The 23,765-nt window shown below is 37.2% G+C and overlaps 2 protein-coding genes, 1 non-coding gene and 1 pseudogene across 8 annotated transcripts in view; 1 reads left to right on the forward strand and 3 right to left on the reverse strand.

The window, feature by feature from the left end:
- Nucleotides 1–773: 773 nt before the first annotated feature.
- TRNAD-GUC (transfer RNA aspartic acid (anticodon GUC)) lies at nucleotides 774–845 on the forward strand. Its single transcript has one exon. It is a non-coding gene; the product is annotated as a tRNA-Asp (tRNA).
- Nucleotides 846–4,717: 3,872 nt separating this feature from the next.
- Nucleotides 4,718–11,443, reverse strand: LOC105052698 (large ribosomal subunit protein mL54). Of its 2 annotated transcripts, none has more exons than XM_010933608.4 (2): nucleotides 11,208–11,443; nucleotides 4,718–5,487 (listed from the first exon to the last, which is right to left on the reverse strand). In XM_010933608.4, the coding sequence occupies exon 2, from the start codon at nucleotides 5,468–5,470 to the stop codon at nucleotides 5,069–5,071; it is 402 nt and encodes a 133-aa protein (XP_010931910.1). In that variant the 5' UTR covers nucleotides 5,471–5,487; nucleotides 11,208–11,443; the 3' UTR covers nucleotides 4,718–5,068. The 2 variants fall into 2 exon arrangements, with proteins under 2 accessions (XP_010931910.1, XP_073101095.1); XM_073244994.1 differs by lacking the exon at nucleotides 11,208–11,443 and adding an exon at nucleotides 7,618–7,733.
- Nucleotides 7,887–11,197, reverse strand: LOC105052788 (pentatricopeptide repeat-containing protein At3g04130, mitochondrial-like; annotated as a pseudogene).
- A 2,074-nt stretch (nucleotides 11,444–13,517) lies between the features above and the next one.
- Nucleotides 13,518–23,765, reverse strand: part of LOC105052699 (ADP-ribosylation factor GTPase-activating protein AGD5) — an 18,303-nt gene continuing 8,055 nt past the window's right edge. For 4 of the 5 annotated variants that reach the window (XM_073244253.1, XM_073244251.1, XM_073244249.1 and 1 more), the window contains 5 exons: nucleotides 17,670–17,883; nucleotides 15,869–16,362; nucleotides 15,253–15,504; nucleotides 15,110–15,168; nucleotides 13,518–14,110 (listed from right to left, as the gene is read on the reverse strand). In XM_073244253.1, coding sequence (XP_073100354.1) covers nucleotides 13,954–14,110; nucleotides 15,110–15,168; nucleotides 15,253–15,504; nucleotides 15,869–16,362; nucleotides 17,670–17,883 — 1,176 coding nt within the window. In that variant the 3' untranslated portion in view covers nucleotides 13,518–13,953. The remainder of the gene's footprint in view (nucleotides 14,111–15,109; nucleotides 15,169–15,252; nucleotides 15,505–15,868; nucleotides 16,363–17,669; nucleotides 17,884–23,765) is intronic. The other variant, XM_073244252.1, reaches the window with a different exon arrangement.

A 23,765-nucleotide genomic window follows, 5' to 3' on the forward strand; every position in this document is an offset into this window, starting at 1 on the left:
TTAATTTTAAATTTAATATTGATTTATTTAAATTTTTTTATTTTTTTATCAATTTAATGCAAAAATATTTTAAATTTTATAAGTTATAAATTTTGAACTTATTTTTGAATCTATACAAAATAAAATAGAAAGATGAAAGATTTACTCATTTGAAAGCAACTACATCTTAAAGCTTTCAATTTACAATTATCTCAAATTAATGTGCTTCTATTAATAATTTAATATTAATATTTTCATGAATCCAAATAGATGATCGGATATTTTTTAGAATGAAGTATTGAAATCTAAATAATGCTATCCTAAAAATAAAAATGAGTTTGTGAAATACTATATCAGTTGGATTTCGTTTCATAAGAGTTAAAAATATATAAATCGAATCCGACCGTAAATAATCAATTTTTTACAAACTCTATCTTGATTCCATCCGATTTATACCTTTCAATTGATCGAAACCGATGTTTATTAGGTCGGATTGGATGGATTTCTTCAGGTTTCAGTTATTTGCTCAGCCCTAGATAATACACTTTGCAGTTTGTTGGTTCGACGTTTGGCAAAGCAGAATGTAAAAATATTTATTTTTTTTATTTGATGTTTGCATAATTGTAACTATTTTTAGTTGATTTGGATTCAACTTAGTCGAGCTTTGAATTGGAATTGTTTTTTTTTTTTTTTTTTTGTGTGATCCCAGCACAAGGGCAGGTGATAATAGGTGGCGTACATTTTCTTTTTTCAAATGAAACAATAATATTTTTGTTTGCTATAAAGTCGCTCCCGTCGTTGTAGTATAGTGGTGAGTATTCCCGCCTGTCACGCGGGTGACCCGGGTTCGATCCCCGGCAACGGCGTTTTTAGTTCTTTTTACCTTTTGTCGTTTCCAGAATTTATTGTTTTAGTTTCACTCCTTTTTCTTCCCTTTGCGTGTTTGGTAGGTCTTTTTACCTTTTGTCGTTTCCAGAGTTTATTGTTTTAGTTTCACTCCTTTTTCTTCCCTTTACGTGTTTGGTAGGTTGCAAGTATTTTACTCATTTTAGTTTCATTCCTTTACTTTTCTTTTTTTCCCCCTTAACTGTTTGGGTCAGTAAATCAGCGAATGCAAATACCTTGTTCATATATGGTTATCTGATGTGATCGAGTGACATAGCAAGCTGTTTAAGAAGCAACCGAACAAGGAAGACAAATAGAAAAATTTAGAGTCTGGCCCCTCAATTTGCAAGGAGTCTTTTTTTCAACCAAGCCTAATCTGAATGACTTTGGTTGGAGGAGCAAATTATTTCAGGTTAGTTTCAGCAGGTCGATTAACCAAACTTTGATCCCCGTAGAGGATCTCAGATAATGGAATTTTTTTTACATATTATTTTTTTAATATTTATTTTTAAATCTACCTCTTTTTCCATCTTATTTTCGAAAATACCGCATTTGGATAGAGTTGGCATGGAGGTGATGAAACCGCATATTGAACATGCGATTTCAGACTTGAAACCACATATTCAACATACAATTTCAAATGACGTGGCCTACCACAATAAAAAATTTTAAATTTAAATTTAATTTTAAATTTAAAATTGAAATCATATGTTGAACATGCGGTTTCAGTTTTTATTCGAAATAAAATCATATCTTCAAGATGTGGTTTTATTCCAGTTTTTCTTCTGTTTTTAGGATGTATCTCTTTTTTTTTTCATTGCCGGCTTCATACCGAGGGATAATTGGAGGGCACGGGTGGAGACTTCGTCGAGTCCAGAGGGCGCAAGAGCCGGGGGAGGACGAAGGGGGTTGGAGGATGGTTTTGTATTTGTGAGGAGCGGCAAGCGACACGGGCTTCACCCGAGCCGGAGGGGGGGTGGGGGTGCCAGGCGACAATCGTGCACCGAAATGGGGCTGAAGAGTTGGTAACCTTAGATCATCCGTGACGAGGAACGTGGGGTGCGGGTGTAGGGGCTGTGGGGGGTGCCGCAAGGGGTGTGGGGGGCCACGGACGAATGACAGGCCGGGGGGGGGGGGCACGGCGGGTGCGGCATCGATGGCAACGGCCCGGGCTTTGCGAGGGGAGAGGGAGGAGGCCATGGCGGCAGATAGAAACGGGCACGGAGCCCAGGAGGGATGGCGCGAAAGAGCTATGACTGAGTAGAAGTGCCACGGGTGGCGTACCGATAGGGTGGGTGCGGGTTGGTCATCGGTAGACGCAGGCGGAGGATCGCCCAGGAGGGTGGAAGGGAAGGTAGAAATGAATATATATATATATATATATATATATATATATATATATATATATATATATATATATATATATATTCGTTTCTACCTTCCCTTCCACCCTCCTGGGCGATCCTCCGACGAATATATATATATATATATATATATATATATATATATATAATTAATAATAAAATATTATTATTTGATTAATAATAAAATATTATATTTGAAGGCAGAGGGAAACGAAGGTAGAGGATGCTGCTCCTCCACGCCATCCGCTCGAGCCCCATGCCTGTTTCTTCCCGCCGCCATGGTCGCCTCTCTCTCTCCTCGTGAGGCCCAAGCCGTTGCTGTCCGTACTGCACTTGCCGCAACCCTCTGCCTGTTGTTCGTTCTCAGCCCCCTATGCCCTCCTGTGGCTCCCCCATGCCGCACCCCCCCTCGGCCCCTACGCCCGCACCCTACGGCCCCCGCCGCCTAATACCCCTACCTCCCGATTCTAGTGAAGACCACGCCCGCGCGCCCTACTGCTCTCCACGAACACAAAACCACCTCCCCAACCCCATTCACCCATCTCTAGCCCCTACACCCGCACCCCATGCCCCCACCCCACACCCTCTCTGCATGCCACTGCCCCCGCCCAACCCCAGCCGCCCGATGACCCCCGCCCCCTGCCTCCTTGGTCTTGGTGAAGTCCCCACCCGCGCCTCCTAGTTGTTGGCATGAAGTCGGGAATGGAAAAAAAAAAAGAAGAAGATCTATTCTAAGAATGGAAAAAAAAAAAAAAGAGAGAATGAAACCGCAACTTGAAGATGCGATTTTATTTCGAATAAAAATTAAAACCGCATATTCAATATGTGATTTTAATTTTAAAATTAAAATTAAAATTTATATTTTATATTATTTTAGGCTACGCCATTTAAAATTGCACGATGAACATGCGGTTTCAAGTTTGAAATCGCATGTTCAACATGCAGTTTCGTCACGTCCGTGCCAACTCAGTCCAAATATCATATTTTCGAAAATAAGATGGAAAGAAGGATAGATTTGAAAATATATATTAAAAAATATTAAATATTTTTTAAAAAAAATCTCTGATAATGAAATGGTGCTGGGGATGCTTGACATGAAAAATAACTGCACATAGAGTACTTGTGCAAAGGTAAACCATTAGGTTGCATTCTAGCTACGGTTGCTAAGCATCAAGAAAATCAATACTACATACTTCGTAGCCTCCAGACATGCACCAAATAGCGCATGCAACATGGTGAATAACCGACAATGAAAGAAACTTAGTAGAGATGGAACAAAAACAACATCGGTTGCTAATCTAGGTAACATTTAAACGATAAGGTTTTTGCTGCAGCTACTAGATGCATCTATCCTCACTGCTGATCTCTGAAGCTTCATAACTACGAGGCATTTGTTCTTTCCAAAGCAAGAGGAACACTCTAAAATGCTTCATATATTTGGAATTACTAGTTACAGAATGTAGTCAAGAAAGAAGAGAAGATTAGGATAAGAAAATCCGGCTAATTGGTGCATAGGATCTAAATCACCCAATTGCATCAAAGACGACATGAGCAGGAGTGCTGGCGGTGGAAATAGTGGATCTAAGCTTGAAAGGAGAGTAGTTAGCCAGTGGCCATGGCCAGTGTCCTGCAGAGGTGAGACAGTTTGGAAGAGCTATGTGAGAATGATTGGACTGGTCACAGGAAATCTACTCCATCCTGCTAACGCCTGTGGTGGAATCATCTCCTAACCTCTAGGGTGAAAACAGGTCTTCTCAACTCACAACGGCAAGGACTTAAATAACGCATTATTCAACTATAACCAAGTACATAGCTTAATGCCTGCTAAGTAACTTCGGCATGGAGATCATCTTCCTTCTACTTTGTATTTATGTCCGTATGTTCAATTAGTGATATTTAGAAATGCCAGTTTTCCATGTGTTCTCAGCGAGCGTTCCCATTAGGTGAAAGATATGAAATAATACTGCCAGTCCTGACGGTTAAAAAAATGGTCAAATTATTGCTTTTTGGTATCATAGAAAGCCTAATGCAATATAAACAAGGATTAATAGCTTATAAAAAACCTTCAGGTTTAAAATCTTTCTGCTACCATGGTTTGTTTCTTTCTCAAAAGATTTCATCTTTCCTGCTAATCCTGCTAACCATGAACGAGCCTAACATTTCCATTCTACTTTGTGAGAGCATAGATTCCAGAAACTGAATCACAGTCACGGGACTTGAACCATATCAGTTACCCATCAGCCTTGGCATCACTGAAGCTATAAAAAATACTGAAAACAATATGGAATTTGTTGTGAAACTCCCTATCATGCGTAACAGAAGATTTTCCTTAAGGAATTTCTCAGGATCGCGTGTGGTAATAGTTAAGCTGGATGGACTGTAATTCACTCCTTTTATAAGCCAACTGCTTATAGAAAACATGAACATAAGGGTAAATAATCCACAGTTACATCTAACTGATACCAGTATCTGGTTGAATGCATGAAATATGGTAATAAAACTAATATTGATGATTTCATATTAACATTCATCTAGTTATTTGCAGACGTTGGACAGTTCAGCACCCATTCTAGACATACTGACATGCAGACTTTTGAAAGCTTAGGAGGACTCCACACCTTGCTGTAAGTGCAATGAGCTTCATCACAATCTGTTAACATAATGACCACCGCCCGCCACTCCCCACCCCACCCCACCTCAAAATTCGCAAGATTCTTTTACAAGACAGTGGAGATAAACTTTCATTGTTTGAGAATTTTAAGGGCCTCAAAACTCAAAATGGAAATATGGAAGTTCATCAGATATAAAGTATGAAAGAAAAAGTGTCCGCGCCTCTATAATTAATTCTTGGCCCTGAGAGCATTATTTTCTTTAATCCTTGCCCGGTTATCGAGTTTAACAAAACGTTTCAGGTCATCAAAAGAAAGAGTTTCTGTGTCCTTTCTCCTCAGTTCACTCAATGGAGGACGCTTGTCCAGCAAGTGCCATAGCCAGTCAGGGTAGTCAGAGTCCGGCATTATCTTGGGATCAGCTCCATCCTTTAGAATATTGGCTCCAAACACCGTGGTGCTCTTCAGCTCTTTAGTTAGCACAGAAGCTGTGGGAGTATCACCACTACCACCACCCTTTGAGCCCTTCTTTGTCTTGCCACCAGCTACTGCATACCCTCTGATGCCCATCACCTGAGCTGCCTCATTTGTGATGCTGATGCGCCTCAGCAATCTTGTGCAACTCATCACCATCCTTGACAACAATTTTACTGCATTTGCAATTTAAGAGGACAAAACAAAATGATTTGCATCAATAAGAGAACAGTACAAATTGAAGGCATAGTATCCATCTATCATTGCATAGAAACCACAAGGCCATTAAAGGTGACAGACAATTAACACTACATCAAAGAATATGCCAAATGGAACATGGTTACATAGTATATAATTTTAGTGATACATTACTTTCCAAAGTTTTTTTACAAGTCAAAAGCACAGGTCCCTTCGGCATGCCTCGGAAAATTTCAAGATACGGGCATAAAAAGTAAATATGAGAAAGATATGAACAAGATCAAATGCAAACTAGACTGGTTTGTCTTGAATCTTAAACATCCATTTAGTATTCTATGTTGATGATCCACCTCACCTCATTTTGTTGGCCTCCAAAGCAACAAACCCTGAACTTTTGGCTAAGCATAACCACTGGAAAAGAAAAAGATTCATACATTCCAAGAAAGGACTCAAAATGATAAGCCCACTAATTCATCACCAGCCTAGAATGCTATATTCTTATATCACAAAGACAACAGAGGATGACTCATTAAACTAATTGCGGCACTATTTGGATGCCAGAATCCATTATCCAGCAATAAGATCTTTTTCGCATGAAAGGAACTGAAGAAAGCAAGCAAGTTCATGGAGCTTTTGCAGATATCATGAGCGTCACAGTTTCCATTTTCCCAAAATTTCAGTAATAAGGTACATCACCTTATTAACAGAATCAATCTTCCAAGGTTACTAGAATCAGGAGCATCCTGAACCACCCATGATCCCTTTAATCCTTCTCTCACAACACCACTTATTGCTTGAAATCCAAAATGAGTTGGGACCTTATCTTTGATAGTGGATTCCACCATCCAAATAGGCCTAAAATGATTTGATATGACCCTATTAAGCATAACAGTGTTGAAGTTGAATACCTCTACTTAGGTTTTTCGGCTCTAAACCTAGCATCCTTAAAGTCATCAACAATCATCTGTTATATTCGTGTGTTATTTTCTGTGGAATAAAAACTACAAATTATCACTTACCTTTCCCAAGCCAAAAAAAAGGCACCAGAATCAACCAAACCTAATACAGGTCAGAAAGCAGAGAATGGCATTTTGAAGAAAGGTTTGTACTTTCTATCAGTACCATTAATTCTCTGAATTTCATCACAAATATAGTTGGCTATAAAGGTCTGCTTTAGTAGTAAAAATGATTTGTTCCGTAGTTTCATAGAATGAGATATGCTCTGCACTTTCATGTGGTGCATATTAGTCAGTGCTGTATCATAGTATGTTAAATACAAAGCATCTTACACATGGGGGACAAAGTAACCATGCTCAAAGAAAATGAAATAATGATGCATTTTGAATTAGATTCCTTGGCTAAGAAATTGTTCCTTGGGAATGAACTCAGCTTCTTGGTCAAATTTTGCCTTCTTCTCTGTTTGTCTACACTATTTCCAAGTATGTAGGAACCTTGCAGAATTGCTCTCCATTTGCATGAACTTAAACGGTGGAAGCAGCAAGGCATGTCTCCCAACTGGCAAACATTCCAGTAGGTTCTCTATTTATAAGTGAATATAGTTCATGATCAAATCTTCATGTCAGAAAAACCCTAATACTATAGTAAATTGGCTAGAAACCTCATAGCTAAAAAACTGTTTTTCTATATCAAGTAATTGAACTTTAAACAACTGCAAGATCCAAATAAGTGTTCAACACTTTCACATTAAGGTCTAAACTGCATAAGACTTTTACTCATCTAAAATTCCCATTCCCGACTGAGTGCAAAATAATGAGTATATATATTAAAAACAAAGAAATAGTGCATGACTACTAGTAGGCTTTTACCTATTACTTTTTCCAATTAAACTTGGGCAGCCATGAACCCATTAAGGCCTTTCTAACAGTCCGTGCCCAATTAAGGTTGATACCAACCAAAATCTCAATGTGTTCTATTGGCATACATATATACTGCATGATCTCCTTTGACTTTAAAAAAATTTGTCTGACAAATTACCAATCCACATAAGAGTAAAGAGATAAAGAGTGATAAAGGGTAAGCATAGCAACACATCAAGGCAAGATAAAGCAATGCAACAGGGACTAAAACATATAAAACAAAATTATTACTTCTGTACACACTCTAGGAGCAGGAGCTCAAATTATTGGAATCATCTTCATCAGGCAATCCGAAATACCAATCGCTTGCTGTTTCACATGCTTAACAATGATAAATGCTTGAGAAAATCAATGGATCACAATCCTAATCTGATAAGTATGGAAGTTTGAACTTGAATTAAATCGAACAAAGATAGTGAGATATGAATTCAGATGCAAACTTGAAAAGAATTTCAAACCCCAATCTATCATGTATTATACAGAAGCAAGGCTTGCCCTATCAGTCGGTACTGGTGCATACCGACTGTACCATACTATACCGATACCGAATCAATATGCAGTACAAAGAGTGTACCAGTACTTGGTACGCCGAACCAGGTATTGTAGCGAGCATACTGACACTATAATAAGACAGTACAGGACTGGTTTCGGTACTAAGATGGCGAACTTTGTATAGAAGTTTCAAGAAACTCCATCAACTATCGTTAATTCAATTCTCTAAAAGGATTAAGCCCATAAAATGAATGGATGTGCCTTATTTTATTAGTATTATAGATGAAAAAGGAGATGAATCATTTATGATGAGATGTATTGCATGGATCCAAAATCATTGCTGGCTATCTAGCAATACAAAGCTCTCTGCCTTGACAGTTTATGCGAATCTCAACCTTTTCCAGTTTAATAAACATCTTAATTCAGAGTTTTATCACCTTGCTTGACTCATGTCAAAGAAATCAGAAATCCTGGTATTGCAGATCTTCTTTTCTTTTTTTTTTTTTTCTTTTTTTGAGAAGGAGCAGATCTTCAAACTGAAGTACTTTAGGTGTTAAAAATACCAAATTTCATTTCAAATACAAATGATTGTCAAAATAGCCAAGAAGCTACAAGACTCATCATAAAGGAAAATTTTGACACAAGCCATTCACCAATAGAAGAGATCAAGCCAATATATCCACATTGGATTAAATAGTACAACAAATGAAAGAAACCAAAAGGATCACGCATTGTCACAAAAGATATAATGATAGTCCAATCTTTCTCTACTAATATGATTGCAGAGCATCAAGTGAAAACCGAGGAAGATGTTTTATTGTTTACAAGGGCTTTGCCACTCTCCAAGCAAAGGGCCAACCATTATTAGTTCCATCATATCTAACAAAATTCGAACTCATATGCTGGGATTATTCAGAAATTTTGACACTTCAATGACCTAAGCCACTTTCTTTTATTGTGTTAATCATCACTTGTAACAGTGACTAAAATAGTTGGTTATTTTCTAGTTGTACTTTCTTTACTGGTTAACAAACATACAGGACATCTTTAATAAATTATGTTAATAGAAAATTAATCAAGTATAGGAGATTCTGTTAGATTTAAATAATATTATCAAATTGAAGTTCTACCATTGGAGAAGCGTAACCCCTTGATTGCCATTACATCTTTTATAGGTATAATGGGAAAGGAGGAGGATGGCAAGTTAGGTGCAGCTTAGCTAAACAAATTCCAGAAATTGAAGTTAAAAAAACAAGTTCCATTAATATACTTATGAGATTTGGATGCAAGTATGAAGTATTCAAAAATTATAAGAAAAAGCATACGACATCTGCCCATCAATCACAATAGTACAACTGTACAAAACAAATGATCACAAACATGCACACATACTAAGGGGTCTGGTCAATTTGCATGATCACAATTTTGAAGCTGCTTGCTCAACTACCTAGACCACATAACCCAAGAATCAAAAGCATGTATACATCAAGATCTAAACTCCAGTGATGTTATTGATGATATCACTTAACAAATTGTAAATGTGGTCATCTAGAAGTCTCAATATGAAGCATAATTTCAGCAGCCTGTATGTTTGAAGATCGAGCTTATATGACAAATATTTCACCTCCTTCCACACATTTAAAGCATTTTACTTGTGGCAATGGTGAGCAAAAATTGAGATATTATGGTAAAGTTGAGAGATTATGTGTGGTCCCATTCTCTTGCGTATCTACCTCAAAGATGTGAGAGGCCACATATAGTCGACCTGCTCTTCCTAGAATGTTGAACAAAGAGTTGTACCAAAAGTATATCAGTTTTAGAACCAGATGACTTCATTATCTTCACAATACCCAGTGCTTCTTCAAGCTCTCTTGAGTTAGCAAGTGAATTCATAATAGTGGTGTAAGTGACAACATTTGGAATGCAAACCTTGGCGACCATTCTATCAAGAAGGTCATAAACCTTCTGAAATTATGTTGGTTATAATAAGCTTGGAGAATAGTTGAGTCTGTAATTACTGAAGTTTTAAATCCCCAAACTTTCATCTCCTGAACTCTCCATTGTCTCATCAATCCCATGTGCACTGCACCATCCGTGGACAAAAATGTTAAATGTGAGAGCATCAGGGGAATGTAAGACTTGAGGACTAAAATGCTGCACGAGCAACCTCAACTCTCTTTGCAAACAGTGTCAAGCAAACTATTCATGGATCTAGTGTCCTTATCAAAGCCCATAGTTTCTAAATCACGAAGCAACTTCACAGCATCATTCCATCTCCCAGTACCTGCAAGTCTTCTCATGAACTTGCCAATTGTTTCTAGCGTAACAAAGCCCTCACTATGCTACTTGTGTAGTAAAATCCCACATATGGTCCACCTGTTTCATCCTCCCCAATAAATCCACCATCTGATCACATGCATATTGAGTATCTTTGTGGCCTGACTGGAAACCCATTCAAAGAAACCCAAATCAGACTTTCAATCATCTCACTATGAACTAAACAATCAAGAAGATTCAATGTGACTTGGATAATATAGCTAGACTGATCGCTCTGGAGAAATTGAACAACATCCTCAACTGTCCCATTACAAACTTCTAAAATCACTTTCCTGAATTGTTGGGCATAAATTTCTTCCTCCGACTCGAGAAGACTCCATTCTCAGGTATTTTACGAGCAACTGCATATGAGAGGATGAAGAATTACACAGAGCGACACGCTCTCTCTATAGAAAACGTGTTGTACAATGAGCTTCAGAAAGACCACAAACAAAGGGACGAGTTATCAAACAAACATGAAAACGATAGACACTTATGACCCATGTTCCTCTTTGCAAAGGTCATCAAATGGAGAGAGTGCGAAGAACGCCAAACATACCTTCTTCAGCTGAGAATATGACCCAATTACTCATTCTTAAAGGTGGAAACTAAAAGAAACACATTTGTTCCAATAATTCCTAATTCGCCTTCAAGATGGTCATACAAGCAGTAACTTGCTCGTCAATCATGCATTCAAGTCAATGAAACAATCAAATCAACAAAACAATTAAAAAAGAGCATCCATCATCCACGAGGCCCATGAATCAGTACTCCAATTTACTCTACTATCAGCAATTGCGATTAGAAAAATCAATTCCACCTAACGAGACACGGAGAGAGAGAGAGAGAGAGAGAGAGTCCAAAAATGAGCAGGAAATCAAGCAGCCACTGATTCATCACAACAAAAATGTCATATAATCGAATGAAGGGAATATAGAATTGCACAATGGAAGAAGCAAATTAGATATGCAAGAGAAAAAGAGAGAAAGGGATCGAGGTCAGATGCATCATACCGTGCTGGGAATTCTCACGAGAATGGGCGGGAAGATGGGAGCTAGGGTTCTGCTAGGGTTTTCTGACCCGCGTGGGCAGTGCATCGGGTTCTATACGAACCCGCGTGGGAACTGCGATCCGAACCTGTTAGTAGCTTAGCCACGTGCCCCGGCTTCCCGCATCCCCCAACAAAAGTGGAAAACCGGAACGAAATCTGATTCACTCGGAGGACTTCGAAAAAAAAAAGGTGACAAAGTTCATGCAAATATGATTTCTATATCTATTAGATAAACTGTTGCTTAAAACTCAACATTACCTTGTACAAAGTTCATGCATGAAAAAGCTAAATATCAAATTAGAAGAAAGATAACAAAAGATATTTGGGTAGAATGTCAAGAAGAAAATGTAAGAGGGTGCAGGTTTATAGATAAAGAAATCAAAAATTCAAAAAATTAATTGTAAAATTTGTTAGAGATACCGACACCTCACCGTATGTACAAGTATCCACATAAGCAATGACAGAGCATAAGAGACATCAAAGGAGCCACTACTCCCCTCAAAAAATATTAAAATATTTATATATTTATATATATGGTGGCCCCTCAATATTTTAATCTTATACACGTTACGAGTTCACCAATTAAAAAAAATATCATATAATTAATTTATATATTATTTTTTATTAAAAATAATAATTTTTTTTAAAAAATAATTATTTATTTATTCTTTAACCCTTTATTTATTCTTCAATCTTTAATGTGGTAGAAATTATTAAAATTTTTACACAATAAAAATCATTCTGCAGATGGCATAAGATAATATTTTTTATTTATCTTTATTTATACATAAAATTAAATATTTATTGATATTTTTATAATATTTTAATTATATATATCTTTTTATTTTATTATTTATTATAAAATATTTTATTTAAAAAATTATTAATAAATTATTATTTTGCCCTTCCAACATTTGATATCAGGCTCTCTGCCACTACATATAAGCAATTCTTGGTATGAATTCATTCAAAAATCTCTTTTTTTTGCTATTCTAAATTATTCCTAAACTAATTTTCATTTAATGCCTGGTGTTCACATAACATCCTTCTTCTTCTTCTTCATTTTTTTTTTTGCATACAATTAAGCAAGACGCTAGACCGGCCTTCTCTTGTAATGCATGACCTCAGTCGTACTCTCATGACACTCCAAATATATGATTTTTTTGACGAAATGGTGGCTACCAAGAGTCACAAAGTCACCGCAAAAACTATTAAGCAGTGACAAATGGTGTCATCCTATCTGCAGAAAAAGCGTTGGTGCCAATGGGCTATTTGGATGCCAGAAGATCTTGTCAATCTAGTAAGATCTTCCAGGTGCAGGAATCTTACTTCTATTCTTGAGAAAACATGTAGATGAAGCATGTTTGAAAAAGGTGACTTCATTCTTCAATAATAATCCTCTCATCTTATAATCTTCAGACATCTAAATGGGTAATGTTTACAGAATTTACACAACGTAACGAACTATCATACTGATAAGTTAGGATTGTTCATTTAGTTTCTTTGAAATCGCATGGCTCCTCAAATTCATTGGCCTTTTGCCATAATCTCACTAAATCATCAAGTCTCCTTAGTCAAAGTCCTTTTTACCTTCTCTAAAACCTTATGATTGCAACTAGCATACTACCAAGACTGCAACTTGTAGATCAAGCAAAAAATCAGAGTAGATCACCCAAAAACTCCGAGTAAGTATCCACTATTCTATTAGCAACTTAACTTTGGAAGCTTAATGATATATCACATGGTACCATGGAAGGAAGCCAAGAAGGGCAGGGAAACAAAAGAAAGTTTGAAGAGTTGGGCTGGACCAATTTCAGCCAGAACTCACCTATAAAACGTGAGGTCGATCTTGGTCATGCAGTCTCGAGATTTGGACACTTTCTTGGACACCTGCATTGTTTAATTAAAGTAGCCAGATAAAAGGAAAGGCAACATATTTAAGTATTTTTACCAATTACTTGCTATCTGTATTCCAGCTTATTCTCCATTGTTTCAGATCACTTCCCACGTGTTAGCTTTCGTTTTTGGATAAATTTCACTGCTTTCAAAACGTAGCTCTCACAGGGTTAACCCAAAAAAAAAACCTCTTATATGCCAACATGGTTTTAGTGACTGCTCGAGATATTATTGTTTCTTTAGTCTCAGCCACGTGTCATTTACTTGTTGGTTGCATTGGTAACCCTTTAATGCAATTAGGAAGTGGTTAGAATTTTTCCAACCAGGCTTAAGCTCAGCTGGTCAGCATCCCTCTCCACTTGGAAGAGCTCCAGGATTAAAAAGCAAAGGAAGGAACCCCCACTATATTTCTTCAAAAGATATGTCAATCTGATACATGCGTGCCCATGATAAAAAAAGTTCATTCTTGGAAGAATTTCTTAAGTATAGAGATATTGGTTGCAATGGAACTCCAAAGCCTTCAGCTACATGTGCAGCTATGTTAATCTGAGTTCCAAACAAGACGAGGGTAAAATATCATACTTTACAACAACAGAGACCTCAGCATAATTGGCCCATCTTTATTGATCCAAGGCACTCTTCTTTCATTCTTGAGACTTCAAATAAGTATACAATGCCGCTAATGCTATTGACAACACTATGCAGGAGAACCACGACTGCCATGTATTTATATGAATATTTCTTTCCATGTAGATTGTAATGGCACCATGGAAGACCATCATAATATGCTGTGCCACCTGCCTTTTTCTTGCTCAGTGTTTTGAGAACATCCCTTGAGTCAACGATGAGAAATCATAATCACTGAATGATTGGTTGGGAGTGGTAGAAGGGGAAGAAGATGTAGAATTTCTCCTCGCTCCACCTGTGGTTGCTCCATTAACAGGTGCAGATAATCCAGCAGCATACATGCTGAAAAGGAGCATCTTTAGATGAGTACAAGTACAATCTCATGCTAGCTCTTCTTTGGTACAAAAGAATATAATTGATTTTGATGTTGTTGTCCAGATACTTGAATTTTCAAAGAGTTTCCGCATGCCAACACTCGTGGACGTCTGTGATAAGCTTGGTTGCATTGTCTTTTCAGATGCATAACATGAAAGTTCATTTTTAGCTGGTCCAGACATGAGTCAGCTTAAGGGTGAATTAGTTTGGTCCTCACAACTTGCTGGCGACGAATTAATTTAAGCTTCATTGTCATCTCTCAGAAATTAATATGAAGTATGCAAATTGATTAGGAGCATAAATCATACTCAGAAAATGTTAGAATGCTTTTGCATTAAACAGACCTTAGTTTTAGATTTATGGGGTTATAATACATCCAATGTTGCCTATGACTTAACAGTCACCAAATGGATAGGTGTATGAAGAATTATAATTCATTGTCATCTTTAGTTATTTCGCATAGTGTTACAATTTTCCCAGCTTAGTGGATTCCAGGTTACTCTTATTTTCTCACTTCTTTCTAATGATTCTTCCTTTATTTTCAGCTCATCACCTTTTAATTTACCATTTCAGTAGACTGCACCAATTTTTGGGGAAAGCCTCTTGCTAAACAAACTCACAGCAGTATACAAGGGATTCTATGCCAAATTAGATTAGGACGTACATAATTGTTGACATGTGAATCCACAAAACTTATGACAGGTTTCAATAGGATAGAAGAAAGGTTTGATGATTTTCAGGAAGGAATGAGTCTGACATCAAGCAATTTTATGTAATCCTAATTTTTATAGCCTATTCATTATGCTTGATCCCAGAAATAAACAGAACCATACGTGCAACACTGATCACCGATACTTAAAAAATAAATTAGCATATGCATCAGTAGGAGAACACCAATATCCAGCAATAAGAAGGATGTGAGATAAATATAAAGATTAAAAATAGAAGTCCTAGGTGAATGCCTACCTAGATGTAGGAAGAGGACTGAAATTGCCAGATGGATGTGCCTGACTGATGTTTCCGATCTGCCATTTGGGCAAGAAAGAAACACATTAGAATCGTAGATCTGCAACATCCTGACTGAACAATGGTGTATTTAAGAGGATTACCTGATTGAGCATGTTGGTGTTTGGTTGTCCAGCTAGAGGTGACACTCCAGGAACTTGATAACCAAGATTTGGCCAAATTTGGGCTGGCAAATTTCCATCAGGTGCAAGTGAATCAGTACCTCCTGGTTGATGAGTTTTGCCAGGAAATGTAGAAGGTGCACTACCAAATTTAGCTGCGGCCATGAGAAGAGACTGCTGCTGGACGAATGCAAGCTGCTGTTGATGAATCGCATATGGTGACACCATATTGGACTGCAATATGTTAACACAAAAAGGTGAAGAAATTAAACCTTGTTTCCTCAGCAATGGATTCCAATTAAAAGATGACATATTGATACAGGAACATGCATAAGGACTGTTGTTTTATGGTGACTATAAAAGGTAATATCTCATAAGCTTAGAAAAAGGGTATTCCATGCACTACTAGTCAAATGTACACATCTCCCAGCTCCACAAGTTTCTGCCATCAACTAAATCTTGGATTGGATGGGAAAGAACTAAAGAATAATTCAAATATTCTTGTTTAATTGGTAATCAAAGTAATGGAAATACTGCAAATAACTCGCTGTTTATTTCAGAATATTGCCAAAAAAATGCCATTTTGTTCATGATTAACCTTATCGAAGAGGCTCATGATGTCATTTTTCACATTTGCTTGGGATTTCTCTGGATCCGAAGGCAGTACCACTGATGTTGGATCTTTAAATAGGTCCTCGGTCACTGATGCAGATTGACTCTTACTTTCAACAGGTTTTGTAGTGGTGTTGTCTTCTGAAACCAACGGCAATGTAACTAATGGTGGATCCTTAAATAGGTCCTCAATTCCTGATGCAGATTGACTCTTGTGTCCAACAGATTTCATGCTGCTGTTTTTCTCTGGATCTGAAGGCAGTGTGGTTGATGTTGAATCTTCAAATAGGTCCTCAATTGCTGATGCAGATTGACTCTTGTGTCCAACAGGTTTCATGCTGCTGTTTTTCTTGGGATCTGAAGGCAGTGTGGTTGATGTTGAATCTTCAAATAGGTCCTCAATTGCTGATGCAGATCGGGTCTTGCTTTCAGCAGGTTCTGCACTATTGTTTTTCTGTGTGGCACAGGTTGCTTCTGCAGCTGCAAGATTTGAGAGTTAACAAATTGTTAGATTGCATCAATTACAATCATGGTTCGAACCGCCACGAACCACCTGGTTTGGGGCATGCCAAACCATACCACCGGCCGACCAAGATGGTTTTGGCATTTGAAATAGAAAACCGGCAAGGAGGGGGCAAGGGAGAAGGAAAGAGAGGAAGAGAGAGAGGGCGGGAGGGAAAGAGAGGGAGAGGGAGAGAGAGCCTTCGGAGGCCGTCGAAGGGCAGCCGGAGTGCCGGCGAGGCCACCAAGGCCCATGAAGGTTGGAGGAGTGGCTCCACTCTCCTCCCAATGGGAAAAAGGACTTCAGCTCCCTTTTTTTTTTGTGCCTTTTATTGGGTGAAGTTAGTAAGTGTGGCTGACTTTAGTGGTTTTTTCTTTTCTTTTTTTTTTTGATTTTTAGTTGAAGTTGGCAACACTTGTCGACTTCACCCGATAAAAGCAAAAATTTAACAAAAAAAGAAACAAGGGTTGAATTCTCTATTTCAATCAGGAGGAGGGCAGAGCCCATCCTTTGGCCTTCACCGGCCTCAGTGGCAGGTGCAGCGGCCTCGCCAGCCCTCTAGAGGCCCACCCCCCTCTTCCCCTCTCCCTCCACCCTCCTCCGGCTTCCATCGAGCCCAACAATGACACGACAAGTTCGGCTGCCCTCTAGCAGCCTCCGAAGACCCTCTCTCCCTCTAACTCTCCTCCCCCCGCCCTCTCTCTCTTCTCCTCCCATTCTCCCTCCACCCTCTCTTTGTGTCGATTCAGACCCGGTATAAAATGGTACGAGGGCATACCAAATCATACCTCCAACCAACTGGTCTAGGCTCCAATATCGGCATAGTGAACCTTAATTACCATTACAATTCAGCACATGAGATACATTTGCAGGGCATAAGGGATCGCAGTTATTATTTCTCTTATCTCTTAGGTCCAAGTGCCTCATTTGGTTTATTATCAAAAGAAGCATGCACAGTATATGGAGAGGGTCATTGGTCAAGATCTTTAAAAAAGTTAAGAACTGGAAGAAAAAAAGCTTGCATGAAGGCGTTGGAGTCCAGAAGCATGCTTGGACTTCAAGGCATTTTGAGCTATATAGAGATTAGCATATCTGTTTCACTTCTAGCTCAAAGTCATCTAAGATGGTTAGAAAAAAGAGATTTTAAAATGATAGTCATAAGGAAAAACATAAGTATTGAAAACAATGATTGAAAGTTGTGTTTTAGAGAAGAAGAGTTGACCACAGGTAACAACATGAGCTGCAAAAAGACCAGTCATGTGACTAAGAATGCAACATAACTTACACTGGTAATTTGCCCATTCATTATCATCAGCTGAAGATGATTCTAACCGATTTTCAATTGGGTGCTCCGCAGAAAGCATGTTGAAAAGATCAAGTGTCTTATCAACTTTTGGAGGCAGGGCAGGTGAATTATCGACTCCAGCAGGAGCTGTCTCTAAAAGCTGCGGAGGACTTACCAGAATCATGACTGGTTCTGCTTTTGATTCAGGGGGTACCTATTTATTAGTACAGCCATAACACAGGTTATATAATCTCAAAATATTCTTTGATTTTTCAATAAACCATTTGAAATAGAGAAAAAATGCAAATTTATTTATAAGACTTCATCTGAAAGAACCACTATGGCAGAACATAGGATAAAAATATGCACAGGTTACATGCTCACAAATTCACATAAAAATATGCACATTCTTCAATGTAACAGAATAAAATTATCATTTAAATGGGAGAAAGTATCAAAGAAATCCAATTGCAAAAGCTAAGACATCTAACAGCTACTAATGATGTAGACCAAACAAAGAAGACTGCATCCAGCCCATTTGATGTCCAATATCGCCCAGGTGGTACAAGTAATGGTTTACAGTTCACAAATCTTCACTATATTAAACACTGCTGAAGCTGATCCTCCAAGCTGGAGGATTGCCACTAGGTTAACACCTATCATCAAAAAGTTGTCAAACAATGAAATGGATCCAAACTCGATATTCATGAATGCTAGGGTTTCTCCCTGTTAAGCTTGAATTAACATCAGAGGTAACGTTAGATAAGAATATTTGGTGAACTAGCATCCACAAAGTCGACCCCCAAATAGTTGGAACAAGGCTGGATGGTTATGTTTATATTTACATTGATACAATATTAAAAAGAGACAATTTGAATTTCAGGAATGTTCCAGAAATCTCTATTTATCAATTTCTGTTTCCAACATATTCTAGAGATCTAGACCCAAATGCAAGTCAGGATTTTTTCCCCAAGTTGGCAGGGAGCCAATAAAAGCTCCTATGCATCCACCTTTAATCTATAGCAAATATTTGGATACGTTAAAGGTCACAATCCTTATGACTTGATAGTGTTCTTTTTCAATTTGAATTTCAGGAATGTTCCAGAAATCTCTATTTATCAATTTCTGTTTCCAACATATTCTAGAGACCTAGACCCAAATGCAAGTCAGGAATTTTTTTCCCCAAGTTGGCAAGGAGCCAGCAAAAGCTGTCATGCATCGACCTCTAAGGTATAGCAAATAATTGGATGCATTAAAGGTCACAATCCTTATGACTTGATAGTGTTCTTTTTCTCAATTTTAGAGATGGGAGGAAAGGGTTTCCGCTTTCCACCATGCATCATTTACTGAAAAAAGAGTACCTAAAAGAGATGGAGAAAAATGAAAAACCTAAGAGAATAAGAGAAAAATACCTACTGGTTGCTTCATGCTAGAGGTCTAAAAGTCCTTGTGTGCATATGCCCACCTTTCCCTTCTTATGGTCTCCCAGAAAAGGTTCCCAATATGACATGAAAGATAGCGATGCACAAAGTGGACACCAAAAAAACTTTTGCCATGTAGACCCAATTTAAGCACCTGAAAGTAATCTTCTGAAATCTTAATTGGTTAGTGTTGGCCATTATCATCATTGAGAAACTTAGTGATGCATAATGGCAGCAATCAACTGCCATCTACATCAAGGGATCATCTGTCAGAAATTTTGTATTAAATTAAACAGGGATGGAATATTAGCAGGAATGCATGGTTCCATGATTTTTGGGATGGTTGAAGTTCAATGTTCTTTCTTTCCACTGATACTATCAGGGTGTCTGACTTGGGAAAGAATGAGGGCATGCAGATCAGGCTGTTCTGATGGGTAATGGAGTGAGACCCACCTTATCAATGAAGGGCATAGAAATTGCGCATTTAAAGAAAATTGTCTCTCAAGATTTTACATCCCGGTGGGACGGGAGCATTCTGGCCATCCCATCCCATTCCTGTGAGAAAATGGGACTCGGATGGGTTTGGAACTCTGAAACCCACCCATGCAGGAAAAGAATAAGAAAGCAAAAAAGGAAGAAGGAAAGATGAAGGAAAGGAAAAAAATAAAGGAAAGAAGAAAAAAAAAGGAAGGGAGGAAAAAAAGAAAGAAAAGGAAAGGAAAGAACGGAAGTTTGGGGAAAAGAAAGAAAAAAAAAGAAAAAAGAAAGAAAGAAAGAAAAAAAGAAAGGAAAGAAGAAGGGGATAAAGATGAAGGATATCCACGAGAATGCATGATCGGGATTGTTGTCAGGACGGGATGGGACTGCGTGATGTCCCATTCCATGGAGAAACCGGGATATCTTTGTCCTATGGGATTTAAAACCTTATCGTCTCTATCTATAATTAGGACATTTAAAATTTAAGATTTATGAAATCTAAATAAGCGAGCAATTATAACAGAACAATACACGAGAAACTTGCAAGCAACTCTATATATGGATTTGTCAGTCCTTTTAGGAGGCAACCTCTTGTTGGATTTTCTTTATTATCTTTTACCTAGACTCCATATGTCAGAGTTCTACATGATACATAATAAATCTTCTCGAACATTTTTTATCTAACTATACAAATCGCTCTTGAAAGTACATTATCAATAACCACCTAGCTCATCTTCCTGTGGGTCCAATCAAGCATAATAAAGGACTAACTATACATTTCTTCCTAAGAAAATCAAAACATCAATGGTTAGAAATCAAAAAATCCATCTCTATCACAAAACATTTCCCTTGCATATCCTAACCAATAAGCCAATGATCTATGTCTTTCCTTAAAAAGAAAAAAAAAACAACAAACAATCATGTGCATCCCCCTTATGCATCCTAAGAAACCATGCCTTATCAGTGAGATTTTTTTTTCCATCTCCGTGCGCACACAACAATTTTAACCATCCCCTTGCCCCGCATCCTTAATATACTAGACTTTTTTTTCTCCCATTTTAATCCAACTATTACATCTTTTGTTCCTGAAATGTTACATGACCTTCTTTACAATTCGGAAAAAAAAATGTTATATCCAACCTTTCTTTCATGCATATTCCCTATGGAATCTCTTTCTTTCTAGAGAAAGAAGTAAGACAAGCGAACCAAAAGCAGAAGGGATGAATTTAACAATTTGCATAAAGACATAAATGGATGGCATCAATATCATATATTTTTTAACTTTATTTATTTCTCGATGTTAACACATTAAAATTTGTTTTTCCTCTATTGCATTTTGTTTTTTTTATTTTTTAATATTTGATATTATTTTTTTTTGCATTTATGTTTATTTTAAATGTTCATTTAACAAGCAAACGACCCCACCATGCTCGAATTGTAGCATGCGAAAAGGAAAAAATTGATATAGGGATGGCAACAAGTCAGATATGGATCAGATCAATCAATACCCGTATCCACCCTGCAATTAAAAACCCCATACTCATACCTACCCTATACCCATCTGAAGTCGTATAAAGTAGATGGGACGAGTTGTGGCAGGTTGAGTCAAATAGATAGCAATAGTAGGGTTGGGTCGGGTTGGCTTGGATAATTATAGCTTATAGCTATAATTAATGAGATTATAGGTGCCATATAAATGGGAGAAGCTTATAGCTTATTCTCTTATGATCCAATTTTTAATTCAAATAGAGAGAATCCTAATGTACATCAATAACTACAATCTATTCTAATAAAAAATAGTTCATACATACATCAAATTAATTTAGGGCTTAGAAACAAAACAAACAAAAATAATTAACTATTGTGATTTTCACAAAATATATATGTTTTCTAAGTTCAACAATCATAGATTTCTAAAGTAAAAGGGAGAAGGGATGACCAAGATCAATAGGGCTGTGACGGCTATCATCTATCAAGTGAACCAGGAGCGGTTAAGGTTATATTATATCAGGTCGGGTTTGAGGCTGGGCATATCATTACCCATACTTGTCCTGAATCCACTTCTGGTATTATATCTAAAACCTATATCTGCCCCTGAGTTTAAATGGGTCAGATAAAACCCACCCTATTTTGATCACATACTTAATGGGTCGGCCAAAATTGTCACATCTAGTTCAATACAGCTAATAAGTATGTAATAGATTAGACCCAACTCTATATGACATCTTGGGCATAGAGATTTGGTATGAATACAAAATTGAGATCTGAAACTGTAATCGGATCAGTTGCAAATCTATCATGACTACATAAAACATGAACAAATTGATAGATCAAATGGGATTAGTTCAGATATTTGGGTCTGACATATAATTCAAAATTAATCTCAACACAACCCAAAAGAAAAAGGATGAATTGACCGTAGAAATGCAATGGATAAGAGCTTATACATTATGCACATCATTAAAAAAATATTATTTAAAATATAAAACTATACCGCTATGTTTTCATCTAGCTTAAGCTACGAAACTTTGATAGAGAATGAGTCACTTACCAATTTGATGACCACATATTGCATAAAAACATATAAATAAGTTGATTTAACTATATTTTCTTAACTTAATCAGAATAATTTTGATGCATGATCTCAATAATCAGCCAGATGCAAACACTGGATATATCAAAGATCTGTTTCTGTTGATTCACTTACACCTCTATCACATCATGACTTTCTTCTTCCTTCCTCGTATCAATCTTATTTAACCCATCTCACATCTCACTTTCCTCTTTAACATGTGAATCAGTCTTCCATAGTTTCCATAAATAGCTTGCCTGTGCATTGTGGTTTAAGCACTCCATTACAAGCTGACATAGCAATGCATGATTAGAAGTGATCGATGTGTACAGTTCCAGCCACTAGCTGCCTTGCCAATGTCTAAGGGAGCACATAGGGGGAAAAAAAAAATCTGTGCATGGATCCCTGAGTAATATTTTTAATCACTGTTTCCTTGCCAAATTTGGTTACATTTTAAAGATTTATAGTGCCCAAATATCTGTCTATTTGTGCATTCTTGAAATCGATAGCACATATTGTTATTCTTTCTAATACTTGCAGCCCACCATCTCTATATCCAATCAAACTTGGAAACTTTAGCTAATTTAACCTTAGTTGGTACCCTCTCTCTCTCACACACACATGCAAACATACCCCCCCCAAAAAACAACCCCTTCTCTTCAACTCTTTCCAGACCATGCACCAAGCACCATGCCTCTCTCCATCTCTCGGCACCATACTATCTCTTTTAATTTGAAGTAGAGTACTCTTAAGTTGGTCATTGCACAAAATTCGTGGGCATCTCTAAATATCAGAAGAGAGTAAAACTATAAGTAAGGTGTGCATGATTTATCCAAAAAAAAATTAGAAGGTCATATTTCCTATTGATTTTAATTTTTTTGAGAAAATTCCTTTTGATTTTAAGTGGCATCTCCAAGTTTCACTTTATTTAATGTATTTGGATTTTTCTACACTCCAACAACTCCAGGTTGCATTTTGCATATATACTACAGCAAAATTTTCTTTTTGTGCATTTACCCTTTTCAGATAATTGTATATATACCCACTAAAATATCAGTTTTCTCTGGAATACTACCACCGGCCCCCACGATCATGGTTCTCTAATAACTCTAACTGCACCATAAATCGGTTATACAATAACCAGATGAGTTAAATAATGAACCTTCCCTCAAGTTTTTGGGGTATTTCTGGAATATATATATATATATATATATATATATATAACTCTTTACGGTTTCTATCGTACCATGTATACAGTTTCTATCATACCATGAGGAAACATTGGATCCATATTCTAGCAAAAGGTTATCCATGTCAAGGTAAATGGCTAGCTTTTGACATGGTCAGGACATGCTTTAACCACAACAAGCAGTGTTGCTACTTGCTAAAAACCTGAATGTCAAGGGAATGCATGCAAATATCAAATTTCTGGGTTAAACACGCAAAGAAACAAATTCTGCTTGGGCACATAAGAAAAAAAAATTATTTATAATATTTATCATTTTATCTCATTTTATTATACTTGAATCACATACAATACATACCAAGCTTCTTCTCAACATAAACACTACATACCAAGCAACAAATCCACATTTACTTCAATCATTCATCTTAAGATGCCTTTTA

The sequence above is a fragment of the Elaeis guineensis genome, chromosome 10 (assembly GCF_000442705.2).
Source record: "Elaeis guineensis isolate ETL-2024a chromosome 10, EG11, whole genome shotgun sequence".
Classification (NCBI taxonomy): Eukaryota; Viridiplantae; Streptophyta; class Magnoliopsida; order Arecales; family Arecaceae; genus Elaeis; species Elaeis guineensis.